Below are 22077 nucleotides of genomic sequence, written 5' to 3'. Positions count from 1 at the left end.
TTTAACAAAAACTACTACAAAATGCAGAATCAGTGTGTGAAAAACTAAGTGCACCCCATGATGAACAGCATGCAGAACCACGTTAAGCTGCAAACACTTGAAGTAGTCGTTTTCTGTAGGACGTTATCGGTTTTTGCCCACTCCTCTGTACAACATTGCTTCAGTTTATTGAGGTTTGCAGACATTGGTTTATGCACAGCTCTCTTAAGGTCCCACCAAAGCATTTCAATCAGGTTGAGATATGGACTTTGACTAGATCATTGTAACACCTTAGTTCTTTTCTAACTTTAACATTGAACATGCTAACTGAGGCCTGTAGAGTCTGCAGTGTAGCTGTTGGGGTTGGGTTTGTTTGCAGTTTCTCTGAGCATTGCGCAGTCTGACCCTGGGAAGATGTTGTTTGAACAGTCACTCCTGGAAAAAATGTCATCTGTCTTGAATGTTTTCCATGTGTGAATAAGCTCTCTGAATAATAATGATGGACTTCATAACCCTTCTCATGTTAATGTGGAGCAAAAATTCCTTCTTAAGGATCACTGATGTCTTTGCTCTTCGGCATTGTGTTAACACACACCTGAGTGCCGCAGACCGACAAACTGCCTAAACTCCTGTGTTCATAAAGGTGCTCACACTTGTTGTTGAGAGGTGTACTTAATTTTTCCCACACTGCTTTGGGATTTTGGTTCAGTTTTTGTTAAATGAATGACATGTTTTAAATATGTGATGTGTTGTTTTTCGTTGTCTTTAGCTCCTTTTTGGACCTGCTGTAGACAAAGCGATTTTATATTGTGAGCTGATAGATAAAACCGTGCAACTGATAGTGAGCGTACTTCCTTTTTCACATGACTGTGTGTGTTATATCAGAACAGAATTCACCGTTGGGCAAACACTGAATCTGCCTTGTTTAGTCTGATATGTTTTCAAACAGTAGGGGGAAGCTAGAAGTTACAGGAACAAAGATACAGTGCAGAGATGAGGATGAGCAGGAAAAGATCCGGCAGCTTATCTTTTACCCAGAGCCACAAAACAGATGGTGACAGAAATTTCTCTGAACTGTAACATCTGCTTTCTTTTTTTAAATGACTGAGGATGTCATTACTTTTATTAAATCTTCTGGACACCTCTGGCTTTAGAGGAGCGTTCTGGGATGTTTAACAGCCCATTTATATGTTTTTTAAATGGCTTCATACAATTGATCAAAATCGAGATGTCTCTTGATTTTTGGCTTCACCAGTAAAGTCGTCGGTTTGGTGAACAAAAGAATGTATCTTTTTTTTTTGGTTTTATCATCGAGACTGGTTTATGATGAAGCTTCCCCTGTGCTGCAATTTAACCAGCAGAGGGTGATCTTCATCCACAAGAGAGCAACTTTTCCTGATTCTTTAAGCAGACTGGTGCTCCGCAAGCAGCAAACTGACTGCAGGACCACCTTAAAGAACAAACACTGACCATATCCTCACAACTTTATGAACAACCAATACCTGTACAAAACGGAACAAAAGCAGCTGATCATTGCATGTTTCCTTGAGGTGATTCCTTGAGAGTTTGCTGCTTTCCTTCCATTACTTAGATTAATATACTGAAAACTGCCACAAGGAGCGTTATAAGTCTCTGTTCAGATCACATGACCTTCATCAGCAGATGAAATCTCTCATAGAATTGCAATTGTATGCAAGATAATTTCGTGACAACTCAGTGATCCGCTTATGACAATCATGTGATATAAGAGAAAGTTACAGAAAACCTACTAAGAACAATATGAACAGATGCACATATTGAGGTGGACAGTACAGTCGACAGCATCACAGAGTGATCCTAATCATTGTCAGCTGAGGCTCAAAGGTGAGTCTAACATGAGGATATGATGAAATGTGGCTGTTACAGAGCCGGTGTCTGACAGTGGTCAAAGGTCACCAGGTATGAAGTTCAGAGCAGTGATAAATATGACAGGTTTTTAACTGTGAGGGTCTGGGGTTGTACGGCTTTGTTCGGGAGGGTTCCTCAGGACCCCCTTCATTTCTCCACATGTTGTACTGTCCTCATTACACGGCCCTCTTCATTAGCACACGCGTTGTGTACGTGACAGCCCCACCAATGTCACAAGCAGATGCGAGAAGGCTCTGTGACATAACCAGTAGGTGTGAATGTGGTCTGAACCAGAGGAGAAAAAACAGGCATCCCTGCGACCACATGCTGCCCACCAGGATGAGGAGTGTGTCTTTGTCTGCTAGTGTCACATTTCGACTCCTCCCAGTTCTGCCTCCATAAAACACCAGCGGTCACAGAGGCTCACTGGGGTTTTTTGGCTTCCACCGAGGGGACTTCACTGTCAGCCCGGGCATAATTGCTTCACCGCCTCCATCACCACCGGCGTCAGCAAACTTTCCCAAGGAATATGGCTCCCTTCGAGAAATCCATGGAGATGATGCCTTTCAAGCAGAGGAAATGCCTTGGTAAGACCATCTGTTTACTACTTCCTCTACTTGTATCAGCACTGTGAGCTCACACTGCGCAAAGGTTGGTTAAAAGTGTTGAAAATAAAATTCTGCATTTCTGTTCAGCAACAAGAAAAGATGAAGTGTGCAGTATTCGGTCTAAATTCCCCAACAAATTGCCTGTAAGTTGGTTTTAATTCCATCACTTTGCAATCCCAATTAATTCAATAACTTTTTTATTGTGTTTTTGCAACATCAGTTCCTCACAGTCGTGTTTTTGTGTTTAGGTGATTGTTGAACGTTACATTCGTGAAAAGACTCTCCCCCTGCTGGACAAAACGAAGTTTCTGGTACCCTTTGAGTTCACCTTGGGTCAGTTCCTCTGCCTCCTCAGGTGAATCATCTCTCTGTGTTTGAATCTCCTCTCGTTGCTTGTACCCACGTCTCCGGGAGCATGTTTTCAATTTTCCCTTCAATCTAACATTCATCTTCTCTCTCTCCTTTGTGCTCAAACTCTCTGCTGCCTTCCTCCCGTTATCCGCCTCTCCACTTGTCTTCTCCTCAGGAATAAAATCGACCTGGAGTCCTCCCAGGCGCTGTTCCTCCTGGTGGCAGAGAAGAGCATGTCGTGCATGTCCTCCAGCATGAGGGAGGTTTATTCTCGTTACAGAGATACAGATGGTTTCTTGTACATCACATACGCCTCACAGGAAATGTTCGGAGCCCCTCAGCCCACAGCTAGGCCACCCTGCTGAGCCTGGGCCTGAACAAACTAACTGAACTCTGACCAACAGTGACCAGCATCAATCACACAATCAAACTGGAGAAAAAGGACGAACTGAGCCGAAGGAGACAGTTGTTTTCCAGCTTTGTTGCTCCACACTGCACATCTGCCTACCTCATCAAACCTGTCTGAATCTTTAAACACATATAATCAGTCTGTCCCACCTTTTCACTGTGCTGGCTCTTCAGCTTCCAGCACCAGACAAGCAAGGACAAGGCTCACCCTGATGAAGACTTTGGTTTGGAATGATTGGCTTTAATGAAGGGTTTCTGCTGAGAAGCACAGAGAGATTATCTCAATGTAGGCAGTTACTTGAATTTTTTGTTTTTGTTTTTGTTTTTTTGTCATATTTAGCCCATTTCTAGGTTAAAAAAAATCAATGTCCCCCTGTTGAGATCCAGTGTAAACAAACCAAACCTGTTTCCACATGTCTGTCATGGCAGCTCAGCATTTTAAAACTTCTCAAATCGCTGTTGAAAATCAAAATCCTTCTTAGCACTTATCTTCCCTTATGCCTCCCCCCCTTTTTTTTTTTTAAATTACCTCCCCGTTTTCACCTTCCCCAAAGAATGTGAACCTGTCCCACAGACGTATCATTACAGGACAGAATCACTCCTGCGTGTCATTTTGTTGCTCTGATGTGTTCTGTGTCCAAGAAACTGAAAATTAAATTCTCCTCCTTTTAATCTCTTGTCTTTGTGTCATATTTACTGTTACCCCCGAGTTTAGGCTTATTTGACGTATTACGCACGCAATCACATGATGCACTGGTCACGTTATATTATGTGCTGCCTGAAACAACTTCAGCCATTCTGGTATCAGGTAGCAATGTCAATTTTATAGCACTGTTTCCAGAAAAGTTTGGATGCTGTGTAAAATATACAAAAAAAACAGAATGAAATGATCTAGAAGTTGTCGTACTGAATGTAATCCCAGTAGTATAACTTAGAAAAGAACATCCTGGCCATGTTTAGTTATTCAGAAAAACAGATGGGCAGGAGCTCATCACTCTGAGAAAGACTGCACGGATAAGTGCAGGAATCTAAAAATTCGATCTGAAAATTGGAAAGGATTTTGGGGATTTCATAATCTACTGTACATAATATCATTAAATGCCACAGGTAATCCAGAGGATTCCCTATGTGTAAGGGATGAAGCTGAAAACTGACTCTATATGGCAGAACATCATTGAAAACATACAATTCTGTGGTGGAAATCACTGCATGAAACACTGAAACACACAGTAAAACACTGAAAAATCACGGTCAGTTAATGATTCATGCACAGACAGCTGGCAAACTGTCCAGGAGCAGCAGGTTCACCCCATGGTCAAAGTGTGCAGAAACTGCAAATAAGCTTAAGAGCTACATCTCAGACTTTACAGGCCTCAGTTAGCATGTTAAATGTTAAAATTCATGACAGTACAATTAGAGAAAGACTGGACAGGCTTATGTGGAAGGGTTGCATAATAAAGCTTTGTCTCTAAAAAGAACATGGCAGCACAGCTTAGGTTTGCAAAGCTGCAAATCTGAACAAACCACAAGACTGGAACAATGTCCTTTGGACAAGTGAGACCAAACTGGAGATGTTTGCTCATAATGCACAGCAGCACGTTTGGAGAAAACTAAACACAGCATGTCAGCACAAACACCTGTCAAGCACGGTGGTGGAGGGCTGATGATTTGGGCTTGCTCTGCAGCCACAGGACCTGGACACCTTGCAGTCACCATGAACTCCTCTGCACACCAAAGTTTTCTAGAGTCAAATGTGAGGTCGTGTCTGACAACTAAAGCTTGGCTGAAACTCTGTCATCAACAGGACAAAGATCCCAAACACAACAGCAAATCTACAACAGAATGACTGAAAAAGAAAAGAATCAAGGTGTTACGGTGGTCCAGTCAAAGTCCAGACCTCAACCTGACTGAAATGCTGTGGTGGGACCTTAAGAAAGCTGTGCGGAAACCAATGTCTGCAAACTACAATGAACCACAACATTTTTAGGGCCAAGTGGGTCAGAATTCACTGATAATATCATGCAGAGAATTTTAACTTCAAGTTATTAATACAAAAGGGGATTGTACAAACTATTGATTCATGGAGTTAGTTTAGTTTTTCACATGGTTTCTACATTTTTTATTTTCATTTTTTTTAAATAAATGATGACTCTGTGCTATGTGTCACGTGTTCATCTGAGGTTGGATTTACCAAACTGTAAGAACTTTTTAGCATGTAAACAGCGTTTGAAGCATCATCTGCTGACATCCAGATGACACCGTTTCGACTTTGTCAAACAAGATTCTGCTTGACATGAATTCAAAGTAAAAGAGTCCAGGTGCTAAACTGACCTGCCAGCGGTCCTGACCTGTTACACACTGAAAACATCTGGAGCGTAATTAAACAGAAGAATTCAAAGAGGACGCGTTGAGCTGCTGAAATCTTAGAAGTAAAGAATGAGGAGCACAGTGATAAATATGCTCCTGCAACAGCTTGTGTAGTTTCAAAATGATCGCTTTAAAAACAACAAAACGCAACACTTCTGGGTTTAAAGTTGTTGTTTTTTTGCAGTTGTTAATGATGAATTATTTTAACCACAGGCTTCCACCGTTTTCATTTTGCTCCCCGATGAGTTGCTCTCACACATGCAGGTGCTTCATTCCTCACCTGCTTCTGAGAAGCGGCACTCCCACCGCATGACGGTGTTATATAAGCACGACCCAGTCAACTCTCTGCTGGGTCAGTGTGTCAGAGGGCTGGACGGTTTATTTTTAAAAGTGGAGGGGACCAGCTGATGTGACCTAAAACACTGGTGACGGAACGAGTCAGCAGAGTGACAGGAATACAGATGAAAAACAAAGCCCCAGAGGCAGAAAAACAGGGAGAGGCTGCACTCCATAAACAGTGGAGGAGAAGGAAGGAAAAGAGGAAAGGAGACGAGGGGAACGCAGTGACGTCCTACCAGAGGAAGACAGGAAAAAGGATACGGTGTAAAGGGGAGATATACAGTGGAGCAGCCTGACAGCTATGCAAACACAGTGCACAGAAGCGTAAAGATGAGGAGTCGTAGAGGCTCTCACTTGACACCACTGTGGGCATTCCTGCAGCTTTCTGTCAGGAGGGACCCCGGAGCTACTGCCAGCTGTGAATTCTCAGGTTATACAACACATTATGTAGGACGTTATCGAACCGTAAGTCATCCAAGTTCATCGGTGGGTTTTAAAAGAAATGACTCATGATCAAATAAAGCCGTCAAAGCAGAATAAATCTGTCCAGCTGCTAAACATGGAGGAGGGTGATGGCTGATAAGGAGATATGGCCTCAGTTTAAAGAGCGAACACTGAAAACGTTTAGTGAAATAAAATCTGTCTCCATCAAGTTCTGACCATCTTTTAGGGAACGGAAACATAGAAAAGTGGATCAAAGTAATAGAATAAAGAAAAGCCAGAATAGGATGGCACAGCTCTTTCAAGCGGCGTTGTGCTTTAGCTGCAGGAGAGCAGAGGAAAACCAGAACCGGCCGACTAAAAATAGCTTGTAATAACTTATCAAGACACAAGAGAGCGCCTTTGGACTTAATCACAGATGAGACATTGTGTATCAGAGGCTGGCAGCCAGTGTGCCGGCTGAGTGTGTGCTTATGAGACAGAAATGAATGACCGTGAGTCTAGCATGAGGATGAAATGCAGCATTGTGTTTTCGGCGGTGACTCGACGCTCTGAGCCGTGATTCAGCATCACAACAACTCCACCCGGTCAGGTGGTTGTTACAGGTTGAGGCTGACAGACGTAGCAGTGTGGAAATATTTAAACGTACGACTAAAAATATTCCATTGAAATATCGTGTTTATGTAACTGAGCCTGGCAGCTTCCCCCCCCCCATCACAAAGTCCCACAAAGAAAAACCCTCGTTAAGCACCCCCACTGAGAATGATTTGAATCGAGCAGAAAATCCCCAGATTCAGACCTACTCTGACTGAACGAGACGGCAGGTTTATCAGGAGAATAATGAAAATCAGATTCTTGTGTGAGAGGGCTTCCTGTCCTTCTGTTTATGATTTGTGCAGCTCTTCCTGAGTCTGGGCTGACATGTTACGAATCGTCTCCATGTGTCCTCCGACTGCTGCAGAATGCGTCCCAAGTGTCTGCAGTCACTACTGCCTTTCAGTTTGCCCTAAAAAATATTCAGACCGATGCCACTCGTTCCATGAGTAAATGACCTTATATGTCCTTCTGTGGCCTCTGATCTGACTGCGCCGCCTACAGAGGGCAGAAAACTACATCACAAGCAGAGCGTATTAAAGAAAACTATCCTGGAAGACCTCATAGTGACCTGGAGAACTTGCCATGACTCAAAGTGACAAACAGCTGTGAAATGAAAGCAAAAAAAAAAAACAACTATGATTCAGTCCAGATTTATTCAGCAAAGATTGAATTTATTACTTTTTCTTCAAAGAGTAAGGCTTTCTTTTTGGAGACGTGTAAAAGTGTCATTGGGCAAGACACCGAACTCCCCACACGGCCCCAAAGTTTCTCATCAAGTGAGTGATTGTAGAGGAAGAAGAAGGAGCCCCGTATGAGTGTTTGAGTGAGCTGGTGAATGAGGAACACACTGGAAAGTCCAGATGAGGTTCAAATGTGGACCATTTCCCATTTGCAACACTGTCGTGCATCACAGAAAGATACATTACAAATCCACATAACTACGAGTTACACAGTACAGTGCTCCTTTTTATTTATCTGGCAAAATAATAAAAAGGGAAGCATTTGGAAAGCGTTGAAGTTAACAGTCAGGAAATACAAAAATATAGATAAAGCAATTCTGACAGTTGTTTGAATTCATTTCCTCTTTCTCTCCAAATGGAAAAAAACTATATATCTTTGGATCAACATATTATAATATGAACTGTTTACCTTATCTTTACACAGGATGCATAAATCCATATTCAGCCCAATCATGCAACCTCCAGCTCCATCACCTCATGATCCACTTCTGTCCTTTCAACCCCTTCTCATCTCTCATTTCTTTTCATTTAGATATCTGAATTTTATCCCCTAATGCACAAAGATGGACCTGACCTGCCCCCCCACCCTCCCCACCCTCCGCAGAAACCCTCCAGTCTCTCTCTGGTGAATAAGATCACAGCACCGCTTTCTCAGAGTGCGTCGGGAAGCTCAGGAACTCACAGCTTGATGGAGGATGACGCTGTTCATGCTCGTGGTTGGACTTTATGCATAGAGAGTCTTTAACATGAGTACTGACGTGGCTGTCCCCCCCTCCTCTCTGCACCTTTAATCCTCTTGTGCAATCCCACGCTTGGATGGGGGCACCAGGTGCTCAGGCAGCGTAGGTGGCAGCTCGTGGCCCTCCAGCTTCACCTTGATCAGGTGGTTGGCCAGGGCGAACTCCTCATCATCCAGCAAGCCATCCTTATCCACGTCTGCCAGCTTCCAGATCTTTCCCAGGACTGTGTTGGGCAGCTTGGACTTCAGCATCTCCTTCTTGGCCGCAGCGCCGGACACTTTGCCATTGATGGGAGAAAGGGTGTAGAAGATCTCATCGTACGTGGGCTTATCGCGGCCCACCACCCATTCCAGCTCGTCGATGCCTTCGCTGGCGCCCTCTCCGTAGCCGTGGCCAAAAGGGCCACTCATGGTCCCCTCAAAGGCTCCCCCTTTGACGGTCTGACTGGGCATGGCAGCCTCCTCTTGGCGCACCAGAGCCATGAGACGAGCTATGTCGTTGGCGAGCATGTCCTCCACTGCCTCCAAGAGTTTGGGCTTCAGCGCTGCAAATTTGGTGAAGTCCTGGCCATTCAGCAGCTCCTGAAGGGATGGAGAGCAGAGAAAACAGGAATTGGGGATAGAAATAGATCAGTCTTCAATGGCTACCAACGGGAGAAGCATACAAGAAGCAGGATTTCCTGACAAACCAGGAAAAATAAATCTCATCCCCGTCCTGGCCCATCCTGGAGGGCAAAGAGCAGGAAAGAAGGGCAAAGATGTGAAGAGAAAAGGTTGGAAGGTTATTGTACTCTGAGAGGTTTGTTTCTATATTGAAAAAAAATTTAAAAAAAATACATCAAGCCTGTAATTCCAGTTAGTACACAGCAGTGTGTTAGGGAGACATCTCTCTGTGGATCTTTCTCTAGCTTTAATCTCACCTGCATCTTGGCAAGGTTGGGGAAGTCTCCAGGTGAGATCTGGTGCTCCTTCTCTATCTTTAGGTAGATCTCGCCCAGGTTGGCGATCAGCTCCTTCTTCTTTGAGTCCTTTCCAAACACACTGGGCATCTCCTTTTTCAGCGAGCTGATAATGTAGGCTTGCACCTGAAGATCGTATCACAAAGAAGAGACATTGTTTCAATGAATGTTGAGGTTTGTAGCAACCGTTAACTCTTTGTTTTGTCCTTTATTAGAAAGGGGAAAAAATTGTAGGATTAAAGATTTGATTTATTATTTTGGCTTAAGAGGTAAAAATACAGTTTTTAAAACTAGTTCAAAGCACTTTGAATTGCCTTGAATGCATTGTGCTCTACAAATAAACTTGCTTTGCCTTCCTTAAAACAAGAAGTGAAAGAAAGAGAAAACTTAAAACACACAAGTCGGGGGTGTCTGAAGTGGGGAAAGCCATAAGAAATAACAAACAATCCCTTTCTTTACATAAAGTCATGTGGTTAATGGTGTCAAAACTGCCCTCATCTCGACTCATGCTATTCTGCTTCCTTCTGCTTGTGGTTAATTAAAACGTAGATAACAAAGTTGCACAAAACAGGGTGTTTTTGTGTGTGTGTGTGTGTGTGTGTGTGTGTGAAATCCCTCTGTGGCAGGTGGCTCCTACAAACAGGAAAGTTGATGCTTTGGTTGAATTATCTCAACCTTCGACTTGCTTTTTCCTTCACATTTTGAAACAGACATTTCTGCTTAATGATCTCATGACTTCTTCCTCCAGGGCCACCATTAGGATCTGGGATTTGTTGCTTTGAAATGTGAAAGTGAAATGTATCGACGGCTAAAATCTGGCGGAAACACTGCAACTGTAACCTGATCATCGGGTCAAACCGCCTAAATACAAACTATGTTTTTGACTAAACAGAAAGTAAGTGATGCTAAACTGACACTCACACCAGCCACATCTGCCCTTTGTGTATAATGTCAGCTAGCAAACACGCACTCCAAATTAAAAGTGTGTGCTGAGGGTGGAGGGAGGCCCTTGGCCTCTTCTTGGCCGACTGACCTTGGCAAGGCGTGCTCGCTTGATGAGGTCATTGAGTTTGCGCAGTGCTGCGTTCCGTGGCAAAGACTGGATGTCTACGAACAGGTCCTGCTCTTCCGCTTCAAACAACTTCCTGTTGTCAGGAACCAAGAGGGGCTGAGCCCAGAACGACCCGATGTACACGCGCACAACCTGGAACAAAGATTGCACAGGTTACTCTTCACTTCCCTCAGGCTTTAACTGATCTGGCTACACCCTCGTGAGAGGAAACTCTTTCACAGGTGACGCGCACGACACCGCCGTCCGCCTGTTGTACAAAAACACACAGAACATTTACACTGCAGGAGCCCAAAGAGACAAGAGGGGCGTAAGACGATGCATCACACTGTGAGGAAGCCGGTAGAGTGAAAAGGGAATTTTAAAAAACATGCGTTCTGAGTTTAATTTCCTCTTTAAAGTCAATGAATAATGACCTCCAAGATCCAAAGGTTTCTCAGGGAGCAGTTGATGAATATGGCTCTGGATCAAACATTAACCAAACAGGCAGGGAAAAATCATGAGACTGTTTCACATGACGGGACACGGGATTTGAAAAGGATGGCATAACAACTGCTTTTCACTTTCATTATTTACACTTCATAGCTTTTCTTCTCATGTCTTTTCATACAGTAACAGGCTGAGAACAAGTCTACATGATCGCTCTTGTCCTTGGAAAGTCATCTGACCTCCAGCGTGAGTTGACAAAGATTAGCAGCCTTTTACTCAAACACATTCACTGACTGCTCAAGGTCCGTCAAACAACTAAGTTACACCTGAAGAAGGAACGTTCAGGTGCTTAGTGAGTAGAATTAACACAAGCTTAAGATTCTTTAGACGGGCCATGCATAAATAAAACATAGTCTGTCTAGATGCATTTAATTCTAACACAACACAAACGTGACAAATAAATGCTTTTTACTTCAGGTGTGTTGATGATTTTTCCCAAAGACCACATCAGCGCTCCGTAGACCCTCATCAGCTGCTGGGTGCTGATCTGGTCTGCCTTGTTGAGCACCACACGCATCTTGTCCTCGTGGTTCTTGAGGGCGCGGATCACCTCGGAGAACTCGTCAGAGATGTCCAGCTTGTGGGCGTCGAACAGGAGAATGATGCGGTCCACGCGCTCAGCAAACCACTCGAGCACAGCGGCAAAGTCATAACCTGGAGGAAAAGGAGGGCAGACGGGCTGTTTAGACATCTCCATCAACATTAATCGGCAACCGGCTTTGTAATCTAACAGGAATCTAGGCAAAATTGTTTTAGAACCGACTAAATAATCCACAATAGAAGTGAAGCGCCTCACTGTTAGCAGATGAGGTGTGGTTAATTATGTTTAACCCTGACAAAGAGCTCAATGCTCCAATTAGTCAATAAATGATGTACTGGGAGAGGTTTAATTGTGGGTTGTATATTTATATTCCATGTCATGTTGATCCAGTAATGTTTAATAAAGGGCTTTCAAGAGGCTAGGTTTTTTTCCCCTGGTTACTGTTTAACTAGGTGTGCTGAGAATGAGAGGTCTATAAAGGCAGAGACTGTACCAGAGTCTGACTTCTCAGTCTGCAGCATGTACTGGCCTCAGGGATAAAATGACCTCTATTGTAGGCCTGTAATATGCCTCACAAACATCTATTTAGCCAGCAGTGAAATATGAAAACCGCTGACATAAGTTTACATTAGAAAGTGACTAATCAATTTAGGATTTTCTTTCCCCGAACCTTGTTCTACGGTTCACTTTCTCTGGTTATTTAATTAAAAAAGGGGCCAACCCAAATGACAAAACAGGCCCTTTATGAGGTTTTATTTGCTTTGAGGATGTGAAGGGAAAGTTGGGAGCTGTGGTTTTGATTAGTGCCTGTGTGTCATCTGATCAGAAAAGAATGCAGCTCGTCTAAAAGCTCATCTCAGCTGCCGCACAATCGACGCCAGATCTGCTGTGCATTCCAACATGGCTGGCTTTTGTCCCCGTCCCGTACATATAAACAAAAGAGAGAGACGGAGAGATATGGTTGATAGAGAGAATGTCAGCGATATGGACAGATGGTTAGGGAGACGGAGAGGGGACTGGATTCAGGAAATAAGAGAAAGAAAGTCAGTGGAAAATGAAAATAAGAGAAAACTGTAAACAGAGGTGGACAAAAAGGTCAGCTGAAAGCACTTGGAGCAGTTTGTGCACATGACACGTGAAAGTAGAGGGAGAAAAAGGAGTAATATTTCAAATCTAAGATCCCAGTGGGAGCCCGCCGGGGACATTTGTTCATTCTCTCTTAAGTCTGTTTTTAAACACACATGTAAGGGAATCAGACAGAGACAGCTGGCCGAGCCCAGACTTACTTATAGCACAGAGCATCAACAACTGCGATGTCTTTACCACATGCACCTCACTGAGAGAGAGAAACTCAAATGTGCACAGACATGCGGAACAGACCTTCACATTATGACTTGTACGTTATTTTGAGAGTTTTCTTGTCGCGAGTCTGCGGTGCCGATCAACACTTCTCTCATGTTAGAATGCTTACCATAAAGCCTGAAAAGAGCAGGTGGAGCTAGCATGGTTGTGCTCGTGTGCAATAAAATGCACCTAACAGAACATCCAAAGATCCTCTCATCAGCTCGTCTAATTGTTTCATTCGTCACGGGCTAAAAAAGAAACCTTTTTTCTCTCGGACCAATGGCGCATACTGAAAGAAAATCGGGTTAAAAATCATGCAAACAGACAGGTTTTGTTGTGTCTGAAATCATGTCAAGAGAGCACATTATCCCAAAAGTGTCTAACTTTACCTCAGATTAATCCTGCAGAGCTTTTCCCGTCATAGCCGCGAGATTTTTCAACTTGGCTTCTGAGAAAACTTCAACACGGGAGTGTTCGCTATCATCGGCGATTGTGGGAAAGGCGTCAGATAGTTCTCCAAAAGAATCGCCTTTTTTCTGCTTCTGTCACTTAAAAAGCACTGAGCCACACATGCTGACCTATTCAAAAATGAATGCGTGGTCATAGAGTTACGCAATGACAAAGCTGAGCATCCACAAATGGCCTTCACCATTTCAATGTCAATGGATGTTTTCCGATAGCTTTTGTGGGCATTAAATTCTGTCAAAATCTTTTGAAATTAACTATGCTGCTCTATATTGAGTCACACTCAGCCTTTGTTAGCTGATTAGCAGCGAGGAAAACGCTGAAGTAATCCAACAGCTTCCTGTGGCCTGGTACAAACTCTACAAACTGAGTGCAGAAACACATGTCCGCCACACATGAGCTGCACAATCTAATCGGTCTGTTTATACGTGACATAGTCCGTACAGTATGTCTGTGGAGTACAGTATTGTGTCCATATTTACACAGAAACAGAGCAGAGGATGACGTGAGCGAGGGTGCGTGTGGTTAACAGAGAGAAAGAATGTATAAGTATATGTGTGCAGAGAAACAAAAGTGTTTGAGGTCGGTGGCCCTGGGTTTAGTAAGTTTCTCTTTCTCACACAGGGTCACCTCAGCGTGCCTCTACTTGAGTCTCATCAAATAATTCATCACACCTGCTGTGACTGAAATTTCAATTTCAGTTCCTGAAATTTTCTTTCATCCTTCTTTTTTTGCCATCTGGTCTGAAAACTGACAGTCACAGACTGACAGCCTATGAAGCAGCTCTCTGTGCAACACAGGCAGTGGTGGTGGTGGTGGTGGTGGTGGGGCGGGGGCATCTTGGGAAACTCTGCTATGTTTGCCATTTTACTCCACTTCCTTTCACTTGACTACACAAAAGTCTACATTTTGTACATGTTTCCTCTTAAGCCGGTTTGAATACTGTAGAAAAAAGAGAAGCTCTGCTCAGCTGCAGCGTTATCTTCTGACTGTGCTCTTTCACATCATCAAAAGTTTAATGAAAACTGCTGATGTGGCAATACTGAAATGACCCTGTGGTTCACCTTATTGTGGGAACTCGTGGATAAAGATATTAAAGGATTCACTCTCCAGAGCGCTGGGAAGTGACTCAGAAGTGAGTTAAGAGACAAGTAAGAATTTAAAAGAGAAAAACAAAATGTAGTAGATGGGCAGTGTGATAAATTCAGCTATTTAAAAAGAAATAATTGCAGCTAAGGAAGGGTACGGGATTGGATAGAAAAAGAGGGAAAAATGTCAAAATGGAGGATGCCACAGACAATGACATCTGTATTGACAGGAAATGAACTTCAAAGTTTCAGAAGCCCTCTCTGCGCTACTGTCAAGCTGCGAGAACCTCAATCACATTTCCGTTTGGTTACACTTTGCCTTGAGGGTGTAAAAGGAGTTAAATACAGGTTTGACAGCATAGGGAGCAACTTTGCTACAGTTATCTTTGCAGAGTACTTGTCAAGTGGAAATATTTAAGAAAGAAGCAAGTGTGTAGGTTGTTTAAGCTTGTTTCCTTTTTTTTTTATCTGAACTTGCCACTTCCTGTGAGTTTATTTTGCATGTGTGCAAGCCTCTCTGGTTACAGTTTTTCAGGGTTTTTTAGAAGGTGTGGTTTGGTGTAAACTGCTCGCGAGCACAGGAAAGAACGTGTCAAGTGTAAGTGTGTAAGTGTGGGAAGCGGACCTCTGCTTATCCTCTGTTTTTCACCAGACAGGATTCCAGGGGTATCGATGATGCTGATGCTCTCCAGCACGGGGTTAGGCATCTGAGCACACATGAACCTGCAGAGGGGATTGAGGGAGGACAGAAAACAAAGCACAGGAGGAAGAAAATGAAAGTGACACAGAATGAGGCAGAAGAGAAAGAAGAATAGCAGGGATAGGGGGTGGAAAGGGAGAGACCAGAAAACCAGTCAGGTGAGAGTGTTTATACATAAGCTTAGCATTCAACAGATTTCACTTGGGATCTTTTCTGTCACAGCCCTCTTGCTCTCAGGCTCTGACACTAGGAGAGTAATGTTGGGTCACTTGTGCTGACCACGTTATTCGGCTCTGTGCACAAACATCAATCAAGCTAAAATGATTAATTGTTTGAGCTCAAGCTGACACTTTAAATCTAGTTTCGATGTTTATCCTACAACAGCAAAGACTACAGAATGAAATGGATTTTCCAAACAGTGTGGAGAGGGCTTGTTTATGGAGGACCACCTCTGATGTAACAATGATTAAGAAGGGAATCACTGGGACAACACACTGTAAGCTGTAAAATTGTAGGCCTGGGTCATTCCCATGCAACGTTACTCACTCAACAATAATGTCTCAGGCTTTTGCACTGAGGTTTAAACTTTAAAGGACCCTTGTTGCACCCTCACAGAAGTTGAGCTAACACAATAACTCATACACACATAATAAAGCATGAGAAACAATGACTGGTTTTACATAAACCCACAATCTCCCACCCAGGACAAAGAGGGGGATTGTTAAGACGCCCCACGGTACAGAGTACTACTTCTCATTCCGCTGTCCTTTCAGCCAAACCGAAGGATACTCACAACGTGAGCTCAGAGGCACCAGGTCATAAGACTGGGAAAACCGTGCTTTCACATTCCTGCCGCAACCACACTGAGGGCAGACACACACGCACACACACACACACACCACAAACCCCAACAGAGGTCTAATACCACACGCGATGGGGAAATGGAAAAATCTACAAAGTCAAAGAAATATGAGACAATGGTTCCATGCACAGAGATCCTATGCATTATTGCACGACACTAACAGTAACCGCCAAAGATAACAAAACACGGAGGCATTTTCCTCTCTTTCTCATATCGGACGCCGTAGGATATCCATCTGGAATCATGGCTCAGATTTTCCATTCAACTGTCTGTCCTAACATATTTCCACACATAGCTTTGTCAGAAAAAAAAAAAAAAAGAAAAAGAAAAAGGCTTGGCTCAACTAGAGCTGGAACTCCCAGAAACAGTCGACTCGAGCAGGCTTGGGGGTCATGGAGTGATTAGGAAAATAGGAGACTGTGAGGACAGGTTGGCATGAAGACTTGGGTAAACTTTTCACATGATATCTGCCCTACGACTTGACTTCTGGCTAAAACTCATGACACAAAGGTCTTCGTCTTGTGCCCCACCTCTTGACCTATGGCCTTCCTTCACATCGTAACCTCAGCTTCCTGTTGAGAAGAGGAAACAGGGAACAGGGAGGCTGTCACTTGGACTGGAGGGATGAACAACTTTGTCACCTTTCCAAATTTGCTTCCTGACTGAATTACCTGCTGTATCTATATATGCACACATCTTCTTGTATATTTGTTGTGTGCTAAGGCTTTACAAGTGTTAGCCCCTACGTCAGCAAAGAGCAGAGTCAGCGTCCTGGAAAAACAGGACAGGACGGAGCGGGACAGCGTGGGCCGGGGTGGGCCATAGCGGAACTTAAGCTTTGCTGACTCCAGATTTACTGACTAATGGCTTACAGAGAACGCCAAAATACACTGGGGCCCTCCGACTGCAGCGGCATGTAAAATAAAAGGGAACAAGAGCTCAAAAATATGCAAGGTGGAGAAGAAGCCTTTGGTTACTTTTTTTGGAAACATCTTGCACAAAATCATTGCACAAGCAACAAGAGAGATAATCAGAAGCCAAGATGTTATAAAACTGACCAAGAAATGAATAAATTAATGGAGAAAACTTAAAACCAATAGCCAACTGTATGTGTGAGGATCCCAGGACTGATTTCTGTTTACTCTCTTCATAAATAACTGGTTATACTGAGGGTAGGTCCCATCTGAGCCTGGTATTTAAAGGCTAATCTGCATGGTGAATAACTATAGTTAAGAGCTACAAAGAAGAGACGCCATCACAGTCTCCTTATATCAGTCAATTAACAATCTGACCATGGAGATCTCCTATGTACTTTTATGAGTAATAACAACACTGAACCAGCCAAATGCCAGTCTCAATACTTTTGGCTCACGAGAGGGAAAATGATAAACTTACAGACCCTTAGCCAGAAACAGCCCTGGCCCTAAATGTTTCTGAGGATCTGGTCTTTGGCAGAAAGCTTAATCAGTAATAGGCCAGTTCTTGGCTGAGTGACATGTGAGCTGTTCAAACAGATCAAACACCTTCTGTTGTCATACTCACACGTCTTATAATTAATGATTGTGTGATATCTAAGCCAATGTATGACCACTCCAGGCCTGATTGTTTTGGAGACAAAGATACAGGCTGAATTCAAATAGAACCACAAATCCCATGAAGCCACAATACTTCATCCAACAGTTTGACAAATGATACTACAATGGACAATGGCCTCTGTTTATACCCAATCTTATCTGGTTTCCCTTGAGTCTGTAATAAAGTTTGAGAGATGAATTAAGGTGTATTGAGTAAAAGACCCCCTACTGTTTTAAAGTGTTATCTGAAGTTATCCGAGTTATGTTCCTTGGCAGACGTTTGCTCTTCTGGAAGATAAGGGAAACATGCAACATAATTACAGGAAGGGATGTGAGAGGATAATGGGAAGTATGACCAATTGTCAACTTGAGTGTTGGGATTACTACAGCATAGGGCAACACAACCAATGTGATTATCTGAAGTTAACAGCAGATGAAGATCATGACCATCGACAAATGAGTCATTTGTTGGAGTGGTTTTTTTGCCTGTGTGTGTAGGCAGCTATTCCCATGAGTGACACCACCAAGGAGAGGAGGGGACATCCAACATCCTCAACAGGAAGTGACATCATCAACAATCAGATGTTAAGAAGCCTGATGTCATGACAAATCCATACATAGAAAGAACAGGATTCAGGTGCTCAAGGCTTAATATTGCTCCGTCATACGGGCTCTGACTCAAGTCACCTTGCAATCTGAGCCGGGTGGGGAGGAGCGTATTTTCTGTAGTCAATGAGACACCAGCAATCTCAGCCTATTCTTTGCCCTCTTTATTTCAAAGCATGACACTAACCACACTCGCCTTTATTATTAGTAGATTTCCCTTTCATTTCTGCTTTTACTCAGCAGTTTTCGACAATAATTTGTGCATTTCTGCTATTTCCACACTGCAATAAATAGCAAACGCCCCACCTTGAGAAAACCTCTGAGTCATCTGAGCTTTTGGAATGACGGAGCTTCTCCCTCAGACTTGGACATAAATTTCAATAATATTTGGGAAGAGCTCTGGAAGTTGCCTTAGAAACCGCCTTATCTGGACCAATCAATCTCTCAGAACAAATTCCAGTGAGCTAAAATGACTCAACACTGATAGTGCAACTATACTGTCACAAATATGTTCCACTGGAAACAAGATAGACACCAAACCTTTCACCCTTCATGATAAGACCTCATATGTCCTACTCACAGGTAGAGCTTTAAGGAGCTGGCTAGCCGACTTGCTCTGATGTGGTAACGCTTATATGGCCAGCAGGATATGAAGTTTGTGGCACTGAATTAAGGACAGAACAAGGTCAGCTTGTTGCCAAGTAACATAGTTTACAACTATTTCCACGTTAAAGGGGCCATGCTGTGACACTGGGACAGTACAGTCTGTAAAGAGTGACTCTGCCAGGTGCTGTGCTAACAGGCAGGGTTATGTCCAAAGCGAAAGTACTTCTTGTTAAGGGGATAAGATTGGAAAGCACCTTTCTGTCCTTTGCTCTGCGATACAGAGTGGATATGCCACCTGTCTGGTTGACACAAGACAACTACATTCTCTAGTCATGATGAAAGGGGGAAAACTCGCACACAAACTTGGCTCAGCTGCAAAGATTGTGCAACAGCCTATGAATTTACCTAGAAAAGGCAAAGCGCATGCTAGGACTTGTAGGGGAAGCATTTAAATCACGGATGTTATTTTGTTATGGGACAATTCTTCATATACATCTGTAGAAGCTAAAGAAAGTTAAAAAATTCATGAGACCCACAAGACACGCATTCATTCATTCATTAATTCACAAATCAATGAATAACCCTATGAGATCATATCCTGGTGTATTACATTTTTCAATTTGCTAGAGGCAATCCCTTTAATCGGATCTGGTGACTGGCAGATCTGGCAGTGACATTACCTGTTGAGAAACGCGTTTCCAAAGGCGTTGAGTTTGCGAAAGGGCTTCTTGGGGTCGACAACCAGGGCATTACCCGGAATCACCCCATCCTGCTCGCCGTGCATCACCGCGATGAAAGAGTCTGTGGTCGGCTCAGGGCCAATCCGCATACCGGGGAAGTCCTGCTCCATCAAGTGTCGGATGAAGGTGGTCTTGCCGGTGGAGTACTGACCCACCAGGAGTACCATGGGCTTGTTGTCGAAGTCGGCATCTTCGAGTGCGGGTGAGTGAAAGTCGTGGAATCGATACGTGTCTTCCAGCGGGAACAGTTTGGTCCGGTAAAGCCGCCGCAGCCCTTCGGACACGTTTTGAAACAGCTCGGGGTCCTTCTTCATGTTTTTTCTGAACATGATTACTGATTCTTACCCTTAGTTGACACAATTGTGCCACTCTCCCCTTGAATAATTATCTGATTTAGTGGTGTGGGTCTCTCACACCGTCAAGAGACTAGCTGCCTGCTGGAGTGAAGCAACGACTGGGCGAGGTCTTGGAAGTTTTTGTCCCCACCCTCTTCTACGCTAGCTAGCCAGCCAGTAGCCACGCACTACGAGTCTCGGTCATTAAGGGTAGGACTCCCTCTTCAGCGGACTTTGGTCGATATAACACAGCCAGAAACACTTCACCATAAATACCAGCCTCTAGGCATATATATATACTGTCTAATGCTGCGCGAAAGTAAAAGCAATTAACCTATTAGGGATTAGCTATTAGCTTAGCAACCGACTGTCAGTTGGTGAAACCACCAATGACGAGTGACACGCGGATACCGGAAATGTTTCACGTTTCCTATTAAAAGTCTAAACATTCAGCGATAACATCCTGTGCAGTCATAGTAACACACACGCTCCAGTTTAAACGTAACTTTTCAATAGTTTCTTTATTAATCCAAGCCACATTTACGCGTTTTTTCACCGTTGTTTGTTGCTTAATCTATCTTTTTTCAAATTTGTCTTATAGTTTGCCCGTTTTGTGGTCATTGGAGGATAACGGACACACAAATAATTAATTAATCTATTACTGAACCATAATATTCATAGGCCTGCGTGTTGATTTTTAGTGAAGATATGTGTAGACGTCAATATTCTCGCATAGTTACTTTTTCCTCTTATTCTGAGGGAGGTTTATTTCTCTCTTATCTCCCTCTTCAATTGCTTCATCTTCCTTTTGTATATGCATTTTATTTCCAGATCATTGGCAGATTATACGATTATCCTGCACAAAACAACCATGAACCGTGGACATGCTATTTGTGGTGGTTGTGTGTCTCCAACTGCCCATCATGCAGATGTTTTGCAAATCATTTTTATTCTGGTCATTTTGAATCTTTTTCTGGGAAACAGTATTTGTTATTTTGCTGGGATGAAGTCAGGGACCTCCTAACTGACTCCTTGGGGCCCTTGGAAGGTGCCCAATAAATATAATGTATATGTAATGTGCCAGTGTGCTACTGCAAAATCTGTTTGCTATATTCACATACAGCCATACTGGTTTAAATTAAAACATACATGCACTGATTTCTTGTTATTACCAGTAAAACTTCCAGTAATACAGAAGTACTTTTGCTTTTCTTTTGAGGGGCCTGTATCAAATTACACTCTGTCCACAAGGATTGCCTACATCCAATTTCAGTTTTGGTTTTACTTGTAAATTAGTGGTGTAACAGTATCTCTCGAAAACAGGGGGATTTTTTAAAAATGTTTGTCAGTTTAGACTTATGCTGTAATATTGGTGTAATACCGTAACTCTGACACCTCTTGGTGCTTGGCATTTACACAGATAACAATTCTAAGTGAACTTTTTTTCTCCCGTCTTATCTCTTACTTAAAAATGTTGGGTCTCTATTCACATGTTTTTGAGTGTTATCTTACATAGAAAAACAACATATGGACACATTCTTCAGATAAATGTGTTTTATCTCTTCAAACAGCATGGTAAAGAAAAAGGCAGACAATTAAAGTGGATTCACAAAGTCAGATTTATTGCATTTCAACAAACAAACGAAGAGCAAAAATACATTTTTAAAAAAACAACAACAACAAACAGATTGTTTGTGAGTGCAAGCTGCAGAGAGTCCACGCAGTGTATTGATGACAAGAGGTGTCCCTCCACAGATAACAGCAGCTCCACTGGAAGCCAGAGTTTTTCCATATGGAGATGCTGTTACAGCTGGTGAGACCCGCAGAAAAAACACAGCTGACAGAACCAAGTGAAACCACTAGGATTTCACCACAGGATTGACTGTGCAGTCTTCTGCTGACACTGCTATGTAATAAGAACAAAACAAAAGACTCTCTTTGAGTGTGGTTATGTTCAGCTAACAGTTCAAACTTACCTCAACAGTTCCCCCTGGCCCATTCCTTGTTTATGACATCGAGTGTGATTTGCTGAATTATTGTTACAGTGTCTTCAACAACCAGATAAGAGTTTCATAATATTACATAAGCGACATGACACCAGAGCGATAAAAGCTTAAACCATATGATAAAATGCTGCCCTCTTTTGGTCAGCTCTTGCTGACTCCATGAATTCAAATAATTTTATTGCACAGCTTATATTTAAACCCTCATGTGATACCAGACACACCTAGTAAAGGATTAGT

The 22077-nt window shown here is 43.0% G+C and overlaps 2 protein-coding genes across 2 annotated transcripts; one reads left to right on the top strand and one right to left on the bottom strand.

Moving 5' to 3' along the window:
* The first annotated feature begins 2247 nt into the window (after positions 1-2247).
* On the top strand, positions 2248-3905 carry map1lc3cl (microtubule-associated protein 1 light chain 3 gamma, like). The gene is made up of 4 exons (XM_072395598.1): positions 2248-2453; positions 2562-2617; positions 2723-2829; positions 3001-3905. Exons 1-4 carry the CDS (start codon positions 2396-2398, stop codon positions 3188-3190), a joined length of 411 nt encoding a protein of 136 aa, XP_072251699.1. The 5' UTR covers positions 2248-2395; the 3' UTR covers positions 3191-3905.
* A 3706-nt stretch (positions 3906-7611) lies between these two features.
* ehd1a (EH-domain containing 1a) lies at positions 7612-20118 on the bottom strand. Its single transcript, XM_072395600.1, has 6 exons — positions 19440-20118; positions 15037-15134; positions 11386-11627; positions 10449-10619; positions 9377-9541; positions 7612-9038 (listed from the first exon to the last, which is right to left on the bottom strand). The coding sequence occupies exons 1-6, from the start codon at positions 19826-19828 to the stop codon at positions 8505-8507; spliced, it is 1599 nt and encodes a 532-aa protein (XP_072251701.1). The 5' UTR covers positions 19829-20118; the 3' UTR covers positions 7612-8504.
* Between the last annotated feature and the right edge of the window lie 1959 nt (positions 20119-22077).

Source organism: Leuresthes tenuis, unplaced genomic scaffold (genome assembly GCF_036924035.1).
Source record: "Leuresthes tenuis unplaced genomic scaffold, fLeuTen1.0.hap1 SCAF_11, whole genome shotgun sequence".
Taxonomy (NCBI): Eukaryota; Metazoa; Chordata; class Actinopteri; order Atheriniformes; family Atherinopsidae; genus Leuresthes; species Leuresthes tenuis.
Note: the sequence above shows the minus strand (reverse complement) of the source record. Positions and strands in the feature narration are given on the sequence as shown.